This window comes from Oryzias latipes, chromosome 3 (assembly GCF_053564925.1).
Source record: "Oryzias latipes strain Hd-rR chromosome 3, Olatipes_Hd-rR_3.1".
NCBI lineage: Eukaryota > Metazoa > Chordata > Actinopteri > Beloniformes > Adrianichthyidae > Oryzias > Oryzias latipes.
Window position 1 is genome coordinate 22,159,551 of NC_136239.1, and position 21,172 is coordinate 22,180,722.

Consider the following 21,172-nt stretch of genomic DNA (forward strand, 5'->3'; position numbering starts at 1 on the left):
AGAGACAGAAATGTGCAGTGCAGCGTGGTCCGGCACAAGACTTAAAACCTCCTCAATTTATCAAAGTGGCCCCACAAATCAATGTGGATTACTTTGGGAGAAAGCATTGCTCATGAGGCAGCACATTACCATTACCACATAACAATATTGGCCTTTGGGGAGCCTGCGGTAAATTTGTCTATTGATTTAATCACAGGCGAAGATCACATAAGCGTATCTTAGTTTAGGCAATAACTTGGAGGCAGTTCTGAGAGAAGGCACAACCTTCTTTGTGGGTTTGTGTGTGTTGGGGCATACAAACAAATCAAGTGCATTTCCGAACATAAGCAGAACCCTAGCACCAGCAAACTGATGGCATCACTGGAGAGGTCAGATGGGACGCGAGGCACATTTTGCCAAATAATAAAAGGATTATGTCTGTAATCCAAATGGTGAACACGTTCGCCACAGCAGCAGGTGTCACCTTATCTCGTCTCATACCAGACGGCTCTCTGCAGCAACAAGAGCAGAGAAATCTGCAGCCTCTGAATCAGATAAAAGATGAAGATAAAGAGTAACAATACAGCATTTTAGCATGTTATTACTGTATAAAAATGTTCGGTCCAATAAGAAATCTTGAGATACACATTGTCACAGCTGGCTCTCAGGGCAGGACGTCTCACCTCTTCCTCTATTCTGGTAAGAGCTGGTAAGGAGATGAAGAGGCTAACATAAAGTCTAAGTGGTTTCTGTTTGTTCAAAGTCCTTTCGTCTTTAGTAATGGTGAGGAGAGGAAAATCATTAGAACTCCTCTGCTCTTCTGGATAAAACCAGTTTGTCTGGTTTCAATGGACAGTTGTAGACTGATAGAAGACTTTACCATGAGTTTGTAACAAAAACTACTTTTCTATATCTCCGTCAAAATTTTTTCTCTGGCCAAGAGATAGACTTCACTGTCCTTAATCAAGTGTCTTTTGTCCTTCTGCGATATTGATGATGCCAGGAATTGTTTGGTTTTCCATTCAACTGTTGGTTGCAGTAGTGAATGTAATACACCACAATTCTCTGTTTGAGTATTTTGTCCTTGGGGTGAACCAGTTTCCATCTCAAAGTGTTGAACAGTTTGAATGGACCGCAATGTTGTGACGACAAAAAACCCTTTTTAGTGTCTCAGAGTCCTGAGATGTACAGGATTGTTTCTTGTGAATCTGGGACTTGGCCAAGGCTTATTTGGGAGACCAGCAGGTTTTGAGGGCTTGGAGGACACAGCTTTCTCATTTCTTCGCTATTTTGTGGGCACTTCTTGGGCTTTGTAGAGGATCCGTAGAGGATCTGATCACACTGCTAGTGCTGTAGCGGATGGTTGGAGCTAAATAGAAAACAGTAGCTTGAGTGTGTAGTGTTTCTGCACACTCCCACATCCGTCTGATCATGGGGCGGCCGTGGTGCATACTTAGAGCAGTCGACCACTGATTGGCAAAACGCAGGTTTGGTTCCTGCCCTGCAGGCCCTTGTGTCGAAGTATCCTAGGGCAAGACACAGTACCCCACATTGCTCCTGGGGTTATAAGTCAGCTGCAGTGTTTGGCAACAGAACTACTTTGGGCTTTCTAAGAAGGTATGAAAGCCCTATATAAGTACATGCCACTTACCATAAAAAGTCCAGGGTGGTTAGGCTGTTCTCCTTAGCTTCCTTACAGATGAGTTTGATGTTTTTTGTCAACAGGATTAATATGTCATGCAACGTCTTCTATAGTTCCTGCATTTTGATCCTGACCCAGTCCATCTATTGGAACCAGCGGCTGGCAGTTATATCTGAAAATAACTCTAAAGCTTTTCTCCCCACGTCCTCTGTGTAAAGGTTGGCCACTATTGGGACGCCCATGGAATATTCATGTTTTTGCCTTTTTGGAACTGGTTTCTGAACTGGAAATATGTTGTGTTCAGACACACCTTCGGTAGATGACAGATGTGGTCCAGACAAAAATTGTCACACTGCTTTTTTACCCACTACTTAGATGGAATCAGTTTGGATGACTGAGAGCAATTCAGCATCTATATTATTATGAGGGTGTCCCCTGCTTTCGCCCATAAGTGGCCGGGATAGGCTCCAGCAGCCCCGTGACCCCAAAAAGGACAAACGGTAGAAGATGAATGAATGAATTAATGAATGTCTGACTAAACACAATGATTCAGTTCTGACTCGTCCTCTCTGCTAATTATTAATAACATATTAACATAAGTAATTACTAAAACCAGGATGCCAGGAACTTTTAGCTACCTGTCCACACAATCACATCTCACTCTTGTGGGGCCTTTGAAGGACAGAGAGACATTTTCGTCTTGCTGCTCAGATCCTGGGTTGTCAGGTTTCAAAAGGACAGCTGCACATCCACGATTGAAGTCCACAGGCCATTCAAAAAAAAAATATCTGGCTACATCGCTCAAATATAAACACGAACTGCTGTCTCTTTCTTGTGTTCTGATCAGGTCATGCACCGGTCTAGAATGCTGCATGACTCACAAAATACAAAACTCTCTTTAGTTTTGTTAGCATTACATGTTCCATCACAATAAAGGATTTCAATAATACCAAATCCAATATATTATAATAATGTCCTTCATCAAACTTTGCCCTCAAGATTATGTGGTATCAAAAATGTGTACTTTCAGGTTTTATTATTTTCAGAGATATATTGTTTTTTGCTCTATGAATAGAATATATTCAACTATATCTGCCCCCAAACTCTGGAATTCTTCCACCAGATTCAAGAAAGTTGTACTCCCTGTCCCTATTCAAATCCAAACTCAAAATGCATCTATCTGTCCAGGAAATCATATTTGTAACACCTCCTCATCATTTCTGTCTCTGTTTTTATTGTGTTTTACATGTTTTATTTGTACAGTGGCCTTAAGAGTCCTGAAAGGCACTTTTCATATAAAATGTATTGCTGTTATTATTAATAAACAACCTCTGAGGCAGTTGAAGGTTAGAGCTGAGGATTCAGTATTCACCTGTCATTCAAAAACAAAAAATATTATTTGGACTATTTGGATGCCAGATTTAACATAAACTATTAAAACCATCTCATCTATTTATTTTTGTTTGGATATTATGTCCAATCATGGAGGCAAAACAAGCCTTTGAGACTAGACAAAGTCTGGTCTCAAAGGCTTGTTTTGCCTATTCGGGTTGGGATCAAATTTGAATTAAATCAGCAAATACAAAATGTAGGACTTCCACAAAAATCAACAGGAGGCTTGTGTCAGAGGGGACACTTTGCCTATGCTTTAATTTTAGCATTTAAAAGTCATCAAAACATATTTATAGGCTGTTGTCAAAGCAATTTTAATGAATATTGATTCATATTTAGTTTCTATTCATGAAACCTGAGTGTGTGTACGTTTGGGGATTTTATTAGAGCTCAAAAGTGCAAATATTAAGAGGTTTATTGTAGGTGGGTGAACCCAACAGAGTTTTAAACTTTACTTTATCAAATGCTTTTTACAGGACGTTGTTCAGGTGAGTGGAGTCAACACCAATCAACATGCCGGTCCGCTAACCCTTGTGCTATCCCATGACCCCACCCTTACATTGACGTGTTCTCCCTACCATTAAATGGTGGATAAAGGGGGAGAGGATTTCATGTAATCCATGGACACCAGTGAAGATCACAAATCATTGAAGAAAAAAGGTTCAGCGCACTGTCTTGTGGCCCAACTCCCAATGTTAAAGTGCCTAGGACAGCAAAAAGGTTACGGTGTCTTTTTCACCTTTCAAAATGTAAAGTTTATATCGCCCAATGAAGATTGGTCAACAATTGGAACATTTTCCATTGGAGTAAATGGAGACCTGAGTTGCTTCTTCTTGCAAACTAACTTGACTCCTGATGGTTTTGTTTCCTCAAATCATGGAGTTGCCCTTTCTGATCCAATCACTACAACATGTAAATGGCCATGTGTGGTTAAAGTGCGGCTCATCCTTCAGCTGCAGTTCTTGGGTGAAATGAGACGTGGCCAAACTTATCACATCATAAAAAAGCAGCTAAAGCTAGAGCTAAGAAAAAAACATTTCCCTCTCTTTTGTAATTTCACTGACACAAGGCCAACCTCTATGAATCTGTCCCTGATGCGCTTTTTTCATATTTCTTGTTGCCCATCTGCCACTCCAGCACTGACAAGCCTCCCCTATGCTCTGATCCTCCTCTGCTTCCAGCCCACCCTTACACTGGGTTCTGCCTCAATCTTATCATCTGTGGAGGTGACAGAGGAAGAAAGAAGCTCCCACAACCATCCTCTATCCCCTTATCCCTTTCAAATCACGCTGACTGGCAACAAGCTGTAGGAACTGTTTCAGGTTGCCACAGAAACCAACCTTGACAGAACAGCACTGAACAACAATGCTGCTTCTTTTCCATTTTTACAACTCTTGTCAGCCTACTGATGTATGAGTATGTGTCATCCTGGATCAAAGCTGTAATATTTGATTTGCTTTTCTGGAGGAGAATAGTGACTAACACAGTCAGAGGGGTGAGCTGCACACCGCTCTGCATTTAGCCTGCGTTTGATCGCAGGGATTGGTCTGCAGCTTTACATCATGAGATGCTGAGGATGCTTATCTGTCATCAGCTGTTTCAACAGCACTTCATAAGACACGGTCCGTATAATAAAACAATCACAAAAGCAGCAAAGCCTCCAGAGCCGCATTATCACAAGGTACCATATGAGGCCCAAAATGCGCACAAAATCACATCCAAAAATTTAATAGGCAGGTTTTAAAGGACATACAAGAAGACACAAGTCATAACTTAATATTGAATTAGTTTTCTGTATTTTGAAAAAATAAAAGCTTAAACCATTCTTATAAATTTACAATGACCAGGAGAGCTCAAGGCACTGTAAATAAATAAAACAAATAGGTGAACGTTTGCAAACGAGAGACATAACATCAACCTGAATAATTTAAGGGATTGTACTGCAAAACTCACAACACATTCAAATAATGAAAAGTGCTTGAAACAAATCAGTAAACAAATTCCAAAAGAGCTGTTAAAGATTACAGATGAATGCACAGCTCTCATGCAGGGTGCCTCTTGGCTCCGCTCCGTGCTTACTAAGCACAGTTGGACAGAAAAAAAACCCTGCAAGCAGCATATTTTTAGGTTTCGCACTGCAGTGCTGGTGTGTGGACAGAAACCTGCGCTGAAGGAGGAGCCTAAAAAAACTGTGTGCTTCCTCTATCAAAATAAAACAACTTTTCGTGGGAGACATATTTTTAAGAGTGAAAAGTATGATGACAGGAGTTACAGCTGATTTATAATGTCTGACCCACAAAGATAGGAAAAGGCAGAAAAATCAGATGAAAACAGCCGAAAGTAATGAAGGGGATGGATGCCACCTCATCCTGAGGCCAGGCCAAAGGAAACACTCGGATGGAACCCAAAACTAAATCTATAAGGGAGGATGTGACGGTCCAGATGGAGTTGGCCTCCTTCGAGTTTGGCAAACATCAACATAACAACTCCTTTCTCACTGCAGGGAATTTAAGCTGTTGAGTTTCTGATGATTTCAAATCATCATCTTTATTTTTGTGTCTTGTTGTATATGTGCAACAATTTAGGAACCAAAATACATTAACTCAGAGACAAACAGCAGCACATCATTTAGACTTTAGTCATTTGATATAAATCAAGTTTTATTTTGAAGGTCTTGCAGCATCAGTGAGAACATAATGATCCTCACAAAAACTGTGACATCTTTGTGGTATGACTCAACAACAGAACCTCAAGAGTGGAGGAGGGTCAATATTTCAAATCATTCATTCCTGTTTTATTGCAAACCTCCTTTTTTGCTGCTTTAGTTCATCCTCGGGTTAATGCTCAACATCGCTGCAAGACTTCCAAAGATTAGCTTATTGGCCTGTGATGAAACAATGAGAGGAGCACTAGACCGCAGGAAAATGCATCCATCAGGCCGATAACATGAAGAATGGCTTTACGATTATGCCGTCGGACTCCGCCGGGAGACAACATTATGCATTAGGTGACAAATCTGAACACTAACAGATGCTGAAGAAATGTGAGCGTGCTTGTAAGTGTGTCATCCGCTGAGTGGCAAAATGCTCCCTCTAATCTGGTGACCTTTTTGTGCCGTTACCTGCTGTTAAAAGCTTAACCTCTGACCTGGAGAATTTATCTTCAAGGTATATGATTCCAAACAGAGACATTTTAGCTTCCCCACAATCTTCAGGAGGGAATTTGTTGGGTTTTTTTGTAGTTGAACTGTACAGTGTAGGATCACTGCCTGCTTCTTTAAACCACAGTTTTGCTTAATTCTTTCATGAAACCGAGAGAAAGCTGGTGAGGAACCTGCAAGATCAACTGGTAACACCGAAGGGCAGACAACAGCAGCTATTGCTTATTTGGTTGAAGCCCGCTGCACTGTCTCTTCAAGCAAAATGACAAATCTGAAAACCTTGTTTCAATGGGGCCTTTTAAACTCTGAAATAATTTTTCTTGTTAAGCTTATCAAAAGGTTTTTGAACTTTTTCTTTTTGTTTTCTTACCTTTTAACATTTTCCAGCTGATTAGCTTCAGTTGATGACAATGGAGTAGTAGTAACGTTGCGTGCAGCTTTTCCAGGTACTGAGTTCTTTGTTTAAATCTGATCTGGCCATGAATGCATGTTTAAACTTGTGTGCCTCTGTTAGACTGAGAGTTTTTATTGTCTCTAAAAAAAATGTTATTCATTATATAAAAGCCATAGCCTCTCATGTGCTCTCCAATCGTGTTTTATTCTTTTTATGTTGTGTCTGAGTCATTTTCAGCCTTTTATATTCTCGTCAACTTCATCTTGATTGTTGCTGCAGAAATGAGAAACATCTATCAGTTCCCTACTTGTCATCTAATCTTTTTTTAAGCAAATGATATAATAAAAATGTCGAAATGAATGAATACTTTTGTAAATATCCAAAAACAACCCTCTTTTTCCTCTCTCCTCATTAGTTAATCATCCAGCCACAATTAGAAACTTTCAAAAAACAAAAATGTCTGTCCTTTTCAGCCAAAGATCAAAGAAAGTTACAAAGCATCCAGCGCCTCGGGAGGGGAAGTGGTTTTCTGCAGGCACCGTTTTCAGTGCAGGTGGGGAGCTGTTGGCTTTAACTGGGGACATTGTCGGGCAGTGGAAGGAATACTTGGAGGATCTCCTCAATCCTGCTGAAATATCTTCTCTTGAGGAAGTAGAATCTGAGACTTTGGGGTGAGGCTGTCCATCAACTAAGCTGAGGTCACTGAGGCAGTCAAGCTCTTCTGTGGCAAGCCTCCGGGAGTGGATGAAGTCCGCCCCGAGTACCTCAAGTCTCTGGATGCCGTGGGAGTGTCTTGGCTGACACGTCTCTGCAGCATTGCATGGCAGAAAGGAACCATACCACTGGACTGGCAGACAGGGGTTGTGGTTCCCCTATTCAAGAAGGGGGACCAGAGAGTGTTTTCCAACCACTGGGGAATCACACTCCTCAGCCTCCCTGGGAAAATCTATGCCAGGGCACTGTAGAGTAGAGTTCATCTGATAGTCAAACCTCAGATCCAAGAACAACAGTGTGGTTTCCGTCCTGGCGGGGTTGTGGGAGTTCATTCAGACATGAAGAAGGCATTCTATCGCATCCCCAGTGGTGATCATTGGAGGTTGTTCTGGGAGTATGAGGTTTGGGGGGCCTTATTGAGGGCTGTCCGGTCTCTGTATGACCGGAGCTTGGTTCGCTGTACCAGTCTCTTGTGGTGAAAAGAGACTTGAGTGCCTACTGGGTGGAGGCCCCAGGGAAGACCCAGAACACGTTAGAGAAACTACAGCTGGTCTGGAAACGTGTCGGGGTAACACTAAAGGGGGAAGTGAACAGGGAGGGGAAAATCTGGGCATCTTTGCTCAAACTGCCGCCCCCACAACCTAGTTCCGGATGAGGAAGAAGATGGATGGATGGATGGATGGATGGATGGATGGATGGATGGATGGATGGATGGATGGATGGATGGATGGATGGATGGATGGATGGAAGGAAGTTACACATTACAGCCCTGCCCTCTCTTTTGGGTGTAAAATGTGACTTTTGAACAAGTGGCTAAAAATAAATTTGCTACCTTCTGAAACCAGCTTCCAGTGGTCATTTAAGGAACTGCAATATTTGGTCATTCTGAACTGACCAGACGGATTGTGATGTTAGAGATTTATTCACATTGTGGCTCGACTATTTCCTCCATTTTTTTTGTCAGTGCAAACAATTAAAATGCTCCAGAGTTGACCGAAGATCTCATAAAATTGGCAAGAACAACTGTAGTTTGTGTTTTTAACCCCTTGACAGCTGAAATTTTTCCAGCTAAATTGCTAAATGAAGGTAATTTTGGAGCCACAGGGTTTGGTGCATATTTGCATCAATAGGCTGTTGATGTTTGCCACATTTTTTTTCTCCTTAAAAGATGTACTAAAAAAGTCTTGTCTAAAGGATATTCTGGCACAACAATTTTCATTTGGGCTTCTGAAAGTGATAATGCATGGTTACTGTCACAAAAATTTATTTTCAATAAACAGTTAACCCCATCCCACTTGGGGCAGACACTAACACAATAAGATACATAAAAAGTAAATCTCTGAAAAGTAGGGAAAGAAATGGCAGTTATCCCCCCTCCAGCTCTGCTTTTGAAGAAGAAGTCGGTCTGTCTGGTCTGTCACCGTTTTTGGTAAACACATAATAACCACTATGTTCCTCATCTCTGCGCTTCACATGGAAACGCACAATGGATGAAATGTTGCATGAACACACTTTCAGTGTAATGAAGTCCCCAAAAATGACAAAAAGAGAGCCCCGTTCACACACCTGTGACCTCCCCTCTTGCTTGAAAGCAGCATCCCACACAACGCTGGTGGCTAATCATAGAACAAAGAGAGGCTCCAGTCAGCAAGCTTTTCCATTGATCATCCACAGAAAACAGCGGGGAGGCTCAGCGGACGGCTTTGTTGCAGCAAGAAAAAGTTCCAGCTTAGTTGCAGGTAGAGGATAGAAGTCAAACACAACAACAAAGCCGTACTATCTGTCTGTGCTTTCCTGTCAGAGCTGCACACAAACCTGCTGCAGCACGCCACTGAAAATGTTCTTTCTTTTAGGGAAACTTTTGTAAACACGTTAACCCAAGTCCACACCAGAGAACGGAAATAACAATCTGGAACTTCACAGAGAACCTAAACTCTCCTTTCAAGCTGTAGAAAGAGAAATGTCTGGCATTGAACTGCTCTTATCTGTAAAAAAAAAAAAAAAAAAAGAAAATCCCATGAATACAGGTGTGCAATAGTGTTTTAACACAGTTAAACTGCCCTTCAAACATCTGAGACAGAATAATGTCATTTTGTTTACCCAAACTGCATACATGCTGGGCTTTTGACACACATTTAGAACATGGTGTTCACATTGGAAATGCAGGGAGGGGAAACTTCTTTTTCTTTTGCTACTGTTCAATAGTGCATGTCTGTCACATACAGTTCAAAGGCTTGGTGCGAAATGTCAAAACGGCGCAAATCTCCCAATTTGGTCACGAATCAGAAATGGTTTAGTTCACTGCTAGCATCCCTGCAAGGTGGATATGATAGAGAGTAGACTTGGTTTATCTTTATTTGAAAAACAAACGTAGACATCGTCAGGCTCGTCGCTGCATCTGGGTTCACCAGAATACCCAAATTCATATGTCACTACTAAATCTGAGTGCCTGATTGGTCAAAGTTACGCCTTCAATGGCCACACATTTTGTACGTATAGACCGAAAGCGGTTAAATGTAGGTAGCTATGCTTGAACTCGAGAGTCTTGAATGTGGAAGCCTGAAACGCACGTTTACGTAGGCTGTGTCCAAATTCAAGGGCTGCCTCCTTCCATGGCCGAGGCCTACCCGCTAGACGAAGGACCTGACCAACATCGGCCGGACATTAACGGCTGTGAATTTGGACGAGTCAAGCCTTTAGATAATTCCACCCGTTGCATGGGCGAATGTCCTGTTGCCTAACAACCATGAGTACTGAACATGGCTTATTTGATCCAACTTTTAATATTGGAGGTTATGTAATTATAAAAATGTGAAAGTATTTCCAACTCCGCGGCCCGCTTCATAGTCCCCCATTGTTGTCAGAAAATCGCCGGGTTTGGCCGCAATGCATCTTGGGATGTGGACAGCATCGAAGGATACACCAGACCAATCCTTGAGAAAAAGAAGACCATATTCATTGGCCGCATTTGAACAATTTGGACAGCACTTGTTGCGGTGCTGTGACCTAAGCAGCCTACAAATGCAGCCGAGGAATGCAGCCGAGGAAGAACACAGCCCTCGAATTTGGACACAGCCATAGACTTGTCATTGGAAGTAACCACTTTAATGTGTTACTGATGGTGGTGTGAACGTAGCTTCACATTGCCCCCACCCAAGCTCAGAATAGCACTAGTGAACTTTGGTGCTCAACTGTCTTTAGGCAGACCTGTTGGCAGATGGATGAATCAGCTGGTAGAGAAGTGCAACATTTCTGCCTGATACATACCAGCCGTGGGTCAGACTAAACCACAAGCACTTTGCAGTCAACAGAGGAAAGGATTTATGGGTAAAATCTGTAATGTATCCGCACAGATCTCACTTTTTGCATTGAGGACATAAAAGTATGTCCCCGTACACACATTTCCCTCTTCCTCTAAGTCCTCAGGTCTGACAGTGTCCAGGAAAACGGCAGAAATGCAGCTTTCATCCTAGTTCGACTGGTTTCACACTTCAAAGATCAAAATGATGTATAATGAAGGGTGTTTCAGTGTGGATGTGTATGTATGTGTTTGCAGCCAGGCTCACAAATGATAGCACAGATATGTTTGATCATCCTCATGTGCTTAAAGATCCCTTCCAGCCTGGGAAGATAAAAATACTTAGCTTCCAGTAAAACTGAGTTATTTTTACTCTCCCCTCTTTTGCCTTCTTCTTTGCTGCTGCAAATTTCAGAACTTTTACTTCATTTGTGCATATCCTATAAGAAAAAAAGTATTCAAATAAAAATTAAATAAAAATTGTGAAACTTTCTAAGGAGCTAAAGGTGCCATTATTCATGAATCTGTAACAATTTCCAAATAATTATCCAATGATTCTTTAATATGAGGTCACACCTGGAAGGATTAGCTTCCTGCCACATGTGACGTTCGTACCCAGAATAAACTCTACGTTGTGCGGGTGTGAATGTGTTGCTTCAGGATGACAACATCTGGATGAGGAACAGGTGGCTTTGCTGTAGTGTTTGAGTTTGTGCACACGGTAACATACAACACAGCTTCACATGATGTTCCAAAAACATCCTGAACTTTTCAAATGCATATTTACAATCTACTCAAAGACCTGAAATTATAATTTTCTTCCTAAAATGTGTTGTTCTCTTAAGATTAATATCAATGGCAATATCAATATTATTATTATTATTATCATTATTATTATTATTATTATTATTATTATTATTATTATTAAATATTCAAACTAAACCTACAAAAAAAGCCAAATCCACTTAATCAAGCTTAATCAAATTTCAAATGTCTCACCCTAATGTCTGTTAGGGACCAGCTTACAGCAATGTATAATTATTTAAGATTATTAAGATTATTAATTATTTAACAATTCTATTTGATAAGCCAGGAACTGACCAAAAAGTGGGATTTGGATTGCTTTCACATTCCACTTTTGTGGGAGGACAAAACCATACGAACACTTTCATCCAACAGCTGATAATATGAAAGTGGTTTTGTCTAAAACATTTCCAGCCCAGGGTAATAGATTAGTTAACCAAGTTACCAATGGGTGGTTTGTTAAAAAGCAGGGGAGTTTCCATTCCCTCACATGTAAAACAGTCGATTTTCAATTGTAAAATATTGCATATTACACTTTATACTTATAAAAAGAAAACTTTAACTCCTAAACAAATATATGAGACTCTCATTTGGTGCAGATGTAGAGAGGTCGACCCGGAAGATCACAGGTTTGGTTCCCACCTTGCCCGACCTTGTGCTGAGGTGTCCTTGGGAAAGACACAGAAACCCCACATTGCTCCTGGTGGTTATAGGTTGGCGCCAATGTTAGCGTGTGAATATATGTATATAAGTATACAACATTACAATATAACAAGAAGAAAAAAACGAGAACCTCAACAAAAAAAGGGTTTCCTCAGAAAGCCGAAAACCAGCAAATTTGACCAACCAACCACCACCGACCAAGTGGAGTGTAAGTAGAGCAGCCAAAAGAATGCTGTACCCATCTTTAACCCTTGTGCTATCTTAGATGACTCCATCCTCACATTGACGTGTTTTCCCTACCATGACAAAGGTGGATAAAGGGGGAAAGATTTCATGAAATCCATGGACACCAGTGAGGTTCACAAATCATTGAAGAAAAAAGGTTCAGCGCACTGTCTAGTGGGTCTAGATGACCCAACTCCAAATGTTAAAGTGCCTAGGATAGCACAAGGGTTAAAAGACCAGAACTCCATCTCGAGAGAAGAATATTAAAGGCATGCAACCAAAAAAAGTATGTGCATCACATAGGCTGTCTATTTCTTGAAGCATCATAGACCTACACTTTTACAGCTCAAGTTCATATCTGTAGACATCCCCCCCTCCTCTCTGCATCCTGCATTCTGGCAGCGCTGTCTCTTGGATCAAAGACAGAGCTGATTATGGTCCGAATTGCTCTCTGCAGGCCGTTGATACCAATAATTACAGCTTATTACTTTAAAATCTCAGAAAGAAAATCCTTCTCATCACCTTATTTTTGTGTTAGCTCACACTTGAATGCTTTGCTCAAAGGTGTGATTTTCTCATTGGGTAGATACAAAATAGTAAAGAGGAATAAGACAGAAGTAACAGAAAGACTTGAGGGAAGAAGCGCTGCTTTTCTTTGTTCCTGGTGTTTTGCGAATAGCAAAATAAGCACACACACACAAACACACAAACACACACAAAACCAAAGGAGCTCATCTGGAAACAGGAAACATTAGAGGGTAGTTTTGTGTTTGTGGAAGGGCAGCGAGGACACACTGTTCTCATCAGAGCAACAGTGTCCATCGGTGGCAGCGGAGAGTGGGGGCATCGTGAACTGGAGGGTCCTCAGAGTAATCAGCAGCAGCAAGCTGAGTACCCACTTACTTATTATGGGAAGGTCCGGAGGGGGGAGTGAATTACAACAGTTCAGCAACACCTCTGAACAGCATGAGCGCCGGAGCCGCATGACATCATCACACCGAGAGGCCCAGCTCAACCCGGCCGAAGACACCAGAGGAATCTCAAGAACCCACAGACAGGAATCATCTCCTTAGTTTCCATTTGAACCTGAGCGGAAAAGATGAGTGCTGCCAAGTCAGCCATGGACAGGTGGAATTGAACAAGCAGCACCAAGGAGCTTTGAGTCCATCCTGAATCCATCCTGCACAGCACTGTTTGCTGCTGGACTCGGGTCAGATCACAGGAGACAGTCACACCAACTCTGGATTACTGAGCGAGACATCTCTCAGGCTCCTGTTCTGGTCTGGTTCAGTTTGTTATGGAAACACACCAACAGCTTTTTTCAGAGGCTTTGGACTGTGGAATAAATCACTGAAGAGGCTAGCATGACAGTGGCCCTTACAAAATAAGAACATTTTCTCTCCAGTGAAAATGTTTTAGAAATTCATTTTTATGTTTCACATTCATTAAAGTCCTCCTTTGATCTATTGTAAAAGTGTTCCCAGTGCTGTTTTAAAAATGAGTACAAAGGTTGAGCCAAAAAAACAGTGTTGTTTTCTACAACATAGTTTCAGCAGAGCGGCAGGAAATCATTAGAAAATTTGCCTCTGGGTTGTGGGACCAAGCATGCTCCTACTTCCCATCATCCATCTGTTTACACTCTCTCCTGCTAGCTTACAGTCCATCACATCGCCAACCTAACATTAGGGAAGCAACAAAAACGGTGAGCAATTTTGGAGCTTTCCAGCCGTACATGGAGTCTTGAGCCAGATGCCAGCTCAGACGAGGAAAACAACGACGTTAATGTATCTAATTGTCTATAAGTGGATGCATCAGAATGAAGCAATTTGCAGCAATTTGAAGCAAATGCAATTTAGACCTTAATGTACTTTCTTTATGTCCTCCATCATTCGAAAGATGCCACAAGAATTTCTTAAAAACACCAAAAACACAATTTTCTTTGGATTGGGTCTTTAAGATGATTTAGTTCAACCTTATAGTGTTGGAGTAACTTTAAAAAGTCTTTCAATTTATCTAATTTTTAGTTCAAAAGTATGAAAGTTAAAAGTCAAGAGTGTTGAAAAGCAGTAAAATTATCAGATAAAAAACTGCAAATTGAAAACGGGAAATTGGTTTTAGCAGCAAATAAATGCAAAAACAATTTATATTAAGAAGAACCTTCAATGCTTTAACACTTTTTCATAATTTTTGGTGTCCAATGAAATCATTTAAAATCCATTAAACTTCTGACATTCTACAATCTTTGTGCTCCAGATGTTGCGCTTCACGACCAGATTGTGGGATCACCTGTGTGAAAGTGAACTGCAGCAACACGTTCCAGACATCATCTAAAAATGCAAACTAGAGTTAGATAATCCTGAATGAGTAAAATGAGTTTCAAAATATAATTTTGAGTATATAATGTGGTTTAACAATTCCAATTGAATTGGTTAGTTCAAAAGGGGCCCAAGTCCAAGATGTTTGGTTTTCCAGGAACTGATTTTCATTGCATAGCTTAAAGGGAGGCTACACCAAATGATTAACACTTTACCCAGATTTAGCACCAGTTCATAGCTTACAAATTCTATAATATGAAGCACCTCACTTTTATAATTTCAGAGGACTAGCAAAATAAAGTCTCTGGACTTGGGCCCTTCTTGAATTAAACTGGGCTGCTGCCATATTGGATAACTAAGTCCAGGAATTTTTGCATAGTCACATAGTGGGACTTTTTTTGCGCATAATCAGATAGCTTTTCCCTTGAAGACCATAGAACATGTAATATCTCTATTTTGAAAAAATTGTGGACTTGGGCCCCTTTTGAACTAACCGATTCAATTTTATGAAACAACTTAATGACTTTGTCACCTTCTTAACTATGATATCAACAAAACAGAACATGTTAAGGTATTGACGTTTGTTCATAAAGTCTTTATGTTTAATCTGATGAACATTGATTTTTGATTTTTAGAGGCACAAAACCTGAACTGACCAGTAAAATGTTAAAAGCCTTTACACTGAAGCCCGAACAGCATTAGAGGATGTAAAGAGGAACGATTGTCTTCAGGGCTGCTTTCTGACGTAAAATCTGCAATTTGCGTCTAACGCTTGTCTCCAGGAACATAGTGTGCAAACATGACAACAATCACTTATTTTTAGATTATAAGAGATGTGGGTTCTGCTTCGCTGTACGCTAATGCACTCAGCATTTAAATGGGAAAAAAGTCTTTTTTTGTAAAACCCTATCTATTATCTGATGGCATCATTGTAAGATTGGACTGCTTTGTGGGCTGATGTGGGACAAACGGATTTCTTTTTGACAAGATTTTCTCAGGGTTTGCATTTCTTTTATTATTTTGTGTTTAAGAAAAGTTTTCTTGATTGTGAAGACTAAGAAAGGTTCCTTTAGCACTTGTTTTCACAGAAATGATGTTCTGTAGGCAAATATACCAACTTTCAGGCTTGCTGTTTTAAAGTCACACTTCAAGGCATTCATCTTTTGATTTACTTTCAAAGCATTCCCAGTGGTCTTTTCATTATGATTACTGGTATGCCATTTTTAGTCAAAATTCTAAAAACTTGTGTTGTTTTCAAGGACACAGTTTCTGCAGAGCAGCAGTAGTTCTTCAGAAATTTCCCTCTAAGTTGTAGGCAGTACTGTTGGTGTGGAGTAAGCCTACCCCTGCTTCCCCACATCCATTCATCCTGCTGGCTGACAGTCAGCTAACAGAAATTTGAACAGCCAGCCAAGCGGGCAACAAAAACGGCGAGCAATATTGGAGCTTTCTGGCCTTCCATTTTTGAGCCTGATGCCAACTCAGACAAGGAAAACAAAGACAGACATGGATCTGCAAGTGGATGCATCAGAATGGAGCAGAGCAGGGAGCTTGTGGGCTGCCGTAGTAGCTTCTACGTCACAACTACAAGCTGTTTCCAACTGCATTTTTGCGTCAGCTCCTGATTTACGACGATTTGAAAAAAGAAATGATCAGAATTGCAATTTTGAGCTTCATTTTCTTTCTATATGTCCTCCATCACGAGAAAATGCTACAAGAACATGTTTAAAAACTCCCAAAACACGGTTTTCATCAGAGTGGGTCTGTAAAGAAAACACCTCTGGAAAGAATTGTGTCAAAAAAGTTAAAAAAATAAACCAGAAAGAAAATTAAAAAATCAAAAGCTCAGAAGTCTGTTCTGAATAAAGGATAAAGCTGGCTGTACTGCACACACTTCTCTCTCTGCCCACTGATATTGAGTGATGAGTGACACAACAAGCAGCATCTTTAATTTACAATGCATCCATGTTTCTGAGAATCACATTGAGATTTACAAAAGAACAAAGCCTCCCAGACAAGAGTGATGAAGACCATCAGGGATGATCATGCGTGTGCGTGGTTTTATCTTAAGACCTGTTGCCAGGATACAGAAAGAACGTATTTAGCCAGTGAAGGACTGGCTCCATGACTGCTGAAGCTTGCGACAGTCTGATGGCAAATCCAAAATTAAACCAAATATTAGGGATCTGCATTTTTGCTGCTTTTAGCCCCTTTTTATTAAAAAAAAAAAAAAAAAAAGATAAGCAAAAATGTAAAATTGTTCACAATGTTCTGGTTCTTTCTGGGATTTTAGCCTCAAATCTGCAGCCATGCAGCACTCAATTTCACTGTTTTTGCCATAAATATTATTCAAAATCATTTTAGCAAAAAACTTACTGGAATAGTTAGGAATTTCTAAAAAGAAAAAATGTTTCAATTATGTGGAAAAGTTTCTCTAAAATGTCAAAATAAGCATTTTCTTTGCCATTTGCTGCACTAAAAAGAGCTCCATGGCAGCTAATCAGCACCACGCCTCTTCCAACTGAATAAGAGGAAGACCAACCTCCCTGCTTGTCCAGTGTGAACACCATGAGCTACATGCGCGTTCAAGAATCCGTGTTCAGAGCAATCTTGAATGCACGTCACATGTCCAGTGTGTCCAGAGCTCGAGTTTTCTGCATGTCAGCTGCAGCTGCCCTTTGGGTCCAGCAGCCAGATTCGAGCTTCTGAATCACGGTTGTTGTTACAGTGCTGCATCGTCTATGCTGCTCAAAATCTTCAGTCAGCTGCCGTGAAGCAGAGCTGGACGGAAAGTAAAGGACTTCACCATTAAAGACTGCAGCCTCTATTGATTCCGGTGATCGTTTGCATACGTGTGTGATATCGCCTTGTCCAGCTTTGAACATCAAGGATGTCACAAAAAATGTGTGGAAAATCAATATGAGGAAGAAAGCTTGTCCGATATGCAAAACACCAAAGAGAAATATGGGAGTTCATATTTCAAAGCCTGCATGAATGTGTGTGCTCAAGTGTGCTAGTGGGGGTGGGGGTGGGGGATATACACGCTGAGCTCAGCAGAGATCTCTCTGTGTAGGAAGCAAAGATTACACCTTCTCTCCCTGCGACTGTGATGAAATCCCACTCAGCAGTCGCTGCACAAAGATCCGTAATGGCATCCCACAGTGACCAAAGACACACACATTTGCACAAAATGAGGACTTAGTGTTGCCTTGAAAAAACCCACAAGACATCTGAAAAAGATGAGTTTTAATTTAGCGGCAAACAATACTTTAACGAGGCTCTGTTTATAATTGTGACAGATATAGGGAATATTTTTCCTGCCTATAGGAACCCTACGCTAGAAAAGTAAATAATTTGTTCTTTAATGATTTTTAAAAGTGGAGGCGAGGCGAGGTTCAGTGTCTTGCCCAAGGGCACTTCAACACATGGGCCGGCAGGGTGGGTATTGAGCCAGCAATGATCCAATCAGAGGTCGACCGACCTACCACTGCCCCACAGCCGCCCACATTTATTTGATGGACAGTTTAGATTTTGTGATAAACAAAAAGCTTCAGTAAATGTTCTATTTGATTTTCCTTACTTTCCTTACCCAAAAAAATCAGAGGGTTTTTCTGAGTATTAGTCAACAAAGAAATAATCAAGAGAAAAATCAGTCATGCAAAGGATTTTAGGAAGCATAATTCCAACTCATTAAAAAAAGGGTTTTAAATTCATTTCTGACTAAATCTCTTGACATTCCTACTGCTTAAAGCCACTTATCCAGAATCAATCTTATACTCGTTTTCTGGATTTTCACATTTTACACACAGTCCTATTAGGAAGAGCTTTTTTACACAGGAGGCTTAGATTAAACAGAACTTCATTAACTTTCTTTCCTACTGAGTTTAGTCTTTTCTGTTGGTGATAATTGATTTTCTTTTTGTTTTGTTTTTAATGAAGCTCTCTTACGCCCGTTTCGAGGACTCTGCAGATGAAAGGCGGTTACATTTTTTGAATGAAAAATGTATTTTTTATTTATTCTGGAGCTTTTCAGTCAGTGTGGTTTTCTGCTTTAAATCCATTCACTGCAACGAAAAAAAGTCCAAAAGACAATTCAAACATAAAATGTAAAATGTAGAAGTATACTAAAAAAGCTATGCAAATGTGTTATGTGATCCCTTTATGCATTGTTTTGAAAGTAATTGGGATGTTGATGGGCATGTTTTGTAATCTTCAGGATTCACTTTTAAGCCAATAAAACATTTTCTAAAACTAATTAGATTACTTTATAAACTTATCTCCATCATTTGTCACTTCTTTTGGAATCTGAAAATAAATAAATAAGCAGCATCTCATTATACTCCCTCCAACGTGCTTCAAAGATATAAAACAATGTTTTAATCTTTTTTTGCTGTATGTTAATGATTTGCAAAATACCATATAATACAGGACTCTACTTACTCCAGCAACACCTTGAGCGGTAAAAAAACCAAAAAAATTCATTTTTTTAAATATATTTTAAATCAATGCATGAAGGGGAGATTAAAATGTTTTCATATTTATGAAAATGAAAAGAAAACATAAAATGAATTTTTGTTTTAGATGTTTTCATGAAATGTGTTATAACTAAAGTAGTTGTTATAGATTGTGGAAACAGGTTTGAGTTTGAAACATTTTCAAGCACAAATGGTCGAATAAAATTGTGCATATTAATAAATCAAAATAAAAAAAATTAGAATAAAAAAAAGAGACGCTGGGGTCTCCTGAAGCATGCATCAGGTTTCAGCACCTAAACTTAACACAGATAAAGATGAAAAAAAAAAAGTTTGAGGAACCAGCTTTAGGCACTCTCTTGACCTTTCAACTCTGACCCCTGGGGATGCACACCTTCCGCTGTATTTATAACAGACACCGAGACAAAGGCTCTATGGTTTTTAAATCTGCATCACATCCACACAGCCCAGTGCAGCACAGATGGGCCTTGTGGCACAGACCTCCCCTCACCCCTGCACTCATGCCCTGCATGCTGCCTCTATAATTAATGGACAGGCTCTGCTCCAGATTCTGGTAGGAAATCAGGGATGTGCATGTTCATGAATATTTACAGAAACCACCTTGAAAAAGGGCTCAGATGAAGAACCTGAACATCTGAGCAGGGATGTCTCAAACTGATGCAGCTGAACTCACAAAACAAGAGAAAATTCTCCTCAAATACTTAAAAAAAAGCCTTTCAGAGGCAGTCCAGATTATGTCAACTTCTTTGTGTTCTTTTTTCTTAGAAGGCACAATGGATCATCTCTGGTCCTTAAACCCAGTTTTCTGGTTCGTGACTCATTCTTGTACTCACCGAAAATCCTGCCCAGAACGGGCATGAATGCCGGACTCTGGAGGACGTGGTGAGCGCCAGAGCCGTGAAGCTCACCGCCAGGATAAGACTCCCCAGGACCATCTGAGAGACCCCCAAAGCCAGCATGATCCGCGTCCGAGTCCGGTTCTCTCTGAGCCGGGACAGGCTGCGGGATAACGACGCCGGGCTGAGTGATCCCGGGCCGCCGATGCCGCCGCCGCGGGGCAGCGCGCTCACCGGCATGGTCACGGAAGGGTCCGAAAGCACGAACACTGGCGACAGACGGCGGACAAAAGCATCCGAGCAGAGCTGCGCAGAGGTGTCGCAGCCAGCGGGCTCACAGTCCGGGGAGGATGATCGCCATCAATTATCCTCGGAGTCCCTCCAATTAAAGACGCGCTGCGACTGATGGGTGGAGAAAGGTGAGCGGAGTGACGAGCGTTACCGGAGCGACGAGGGAATATTCCCGAGACAAATTATACAGATTAGATTCAACCTCCGGAGATCCAGGTGAGTGTTTTGGTAGATAACCCATTCCCCAAAAGTCGAGAGAAAAAAAGCCCCAAACGTGTCATCCTGCCGTGTTCCAGCTCTCCATTGTCCCGCTGTCTTCTGCAGGATGATCTCCCCAACACCGGAACCTTCACCTGAAGGAATCAATCACAACCAACCTAAGATCCTAAAAGGTGAAACGTCCACGCGTCCTTTTTCTTTTTTTTTTAAGATGCAGCTAAGCGCGAGCACGCACGGAGGAGCTGCGCGCACTGCGGGCTGGAGATGTGCCACTCTGCGCGTCTATGGCGCCGAACTGCGTTCACGGCAGCGAGGAGAGAAAGGCGACGTGACAAATGCCCGTCATCACCCACGGCGCGTGGAAGCCGGGGGAGGGGGGCTCTGAAAGCCCACGGATGCAGTTCGTTCACGGAAGGCCTTTCCTTGTATGTTCACATCACCTGGACCCCCTGGAAAAAATGGATGCAGTGAGGCCGGAAGCAGCTCACATCTGCTGCAGCTGCTCACTTTTTGGACCAAACGGATGAAAGAAATAAAACCAAACTCAACTGAATCACGAATCTAGTTATGCGCCGGGAGGTGAAAGTACAGCACAATAAAAGTGGATCACTGGTGTTGGTAAAAGTGCAGCAGACCCTTAACCTCACCCCAATCTCTGATAACTCACACATTCAAGCCTTAAATGATCCTTTAACAAGTTCACACGCTTACAACTTTAGTTAGAAATTTTACTCTGAAACACCAACA

General features: G+C 41.1%; 1 protein-coding gene across 3 annotated transcripts in view; it reads right to left on the bottom strand.

Annotated features, from left to right (window-relative positions):
- The window catches only part of fam189a1 (family with sequence similarity 189 member A1), an 87,630-nt gene extending 67,093 nt beyond the window's left edge, over window positions 1-20,537 (bottom strand). For all 3 annotated transcript variants that reach the window (XM_078944443.1, XM_011489648.4, XM_011489644.4), the window contains exon 1: window positions 19,913-20,537. In XM_078944443.1, coding sequence (XP_078800569.1) covers window positions 19,913-20,155 — 243 coding nt within the window. In that variant the 5' untranslated portion in view covers window positions 20,156-20,537. The remainder of the gene's footprint in view (window positions 1-19,912) is intronic.
- Between the last annotated feature and the right edge of the window lie 635 nt (window positions 20,538-21,172).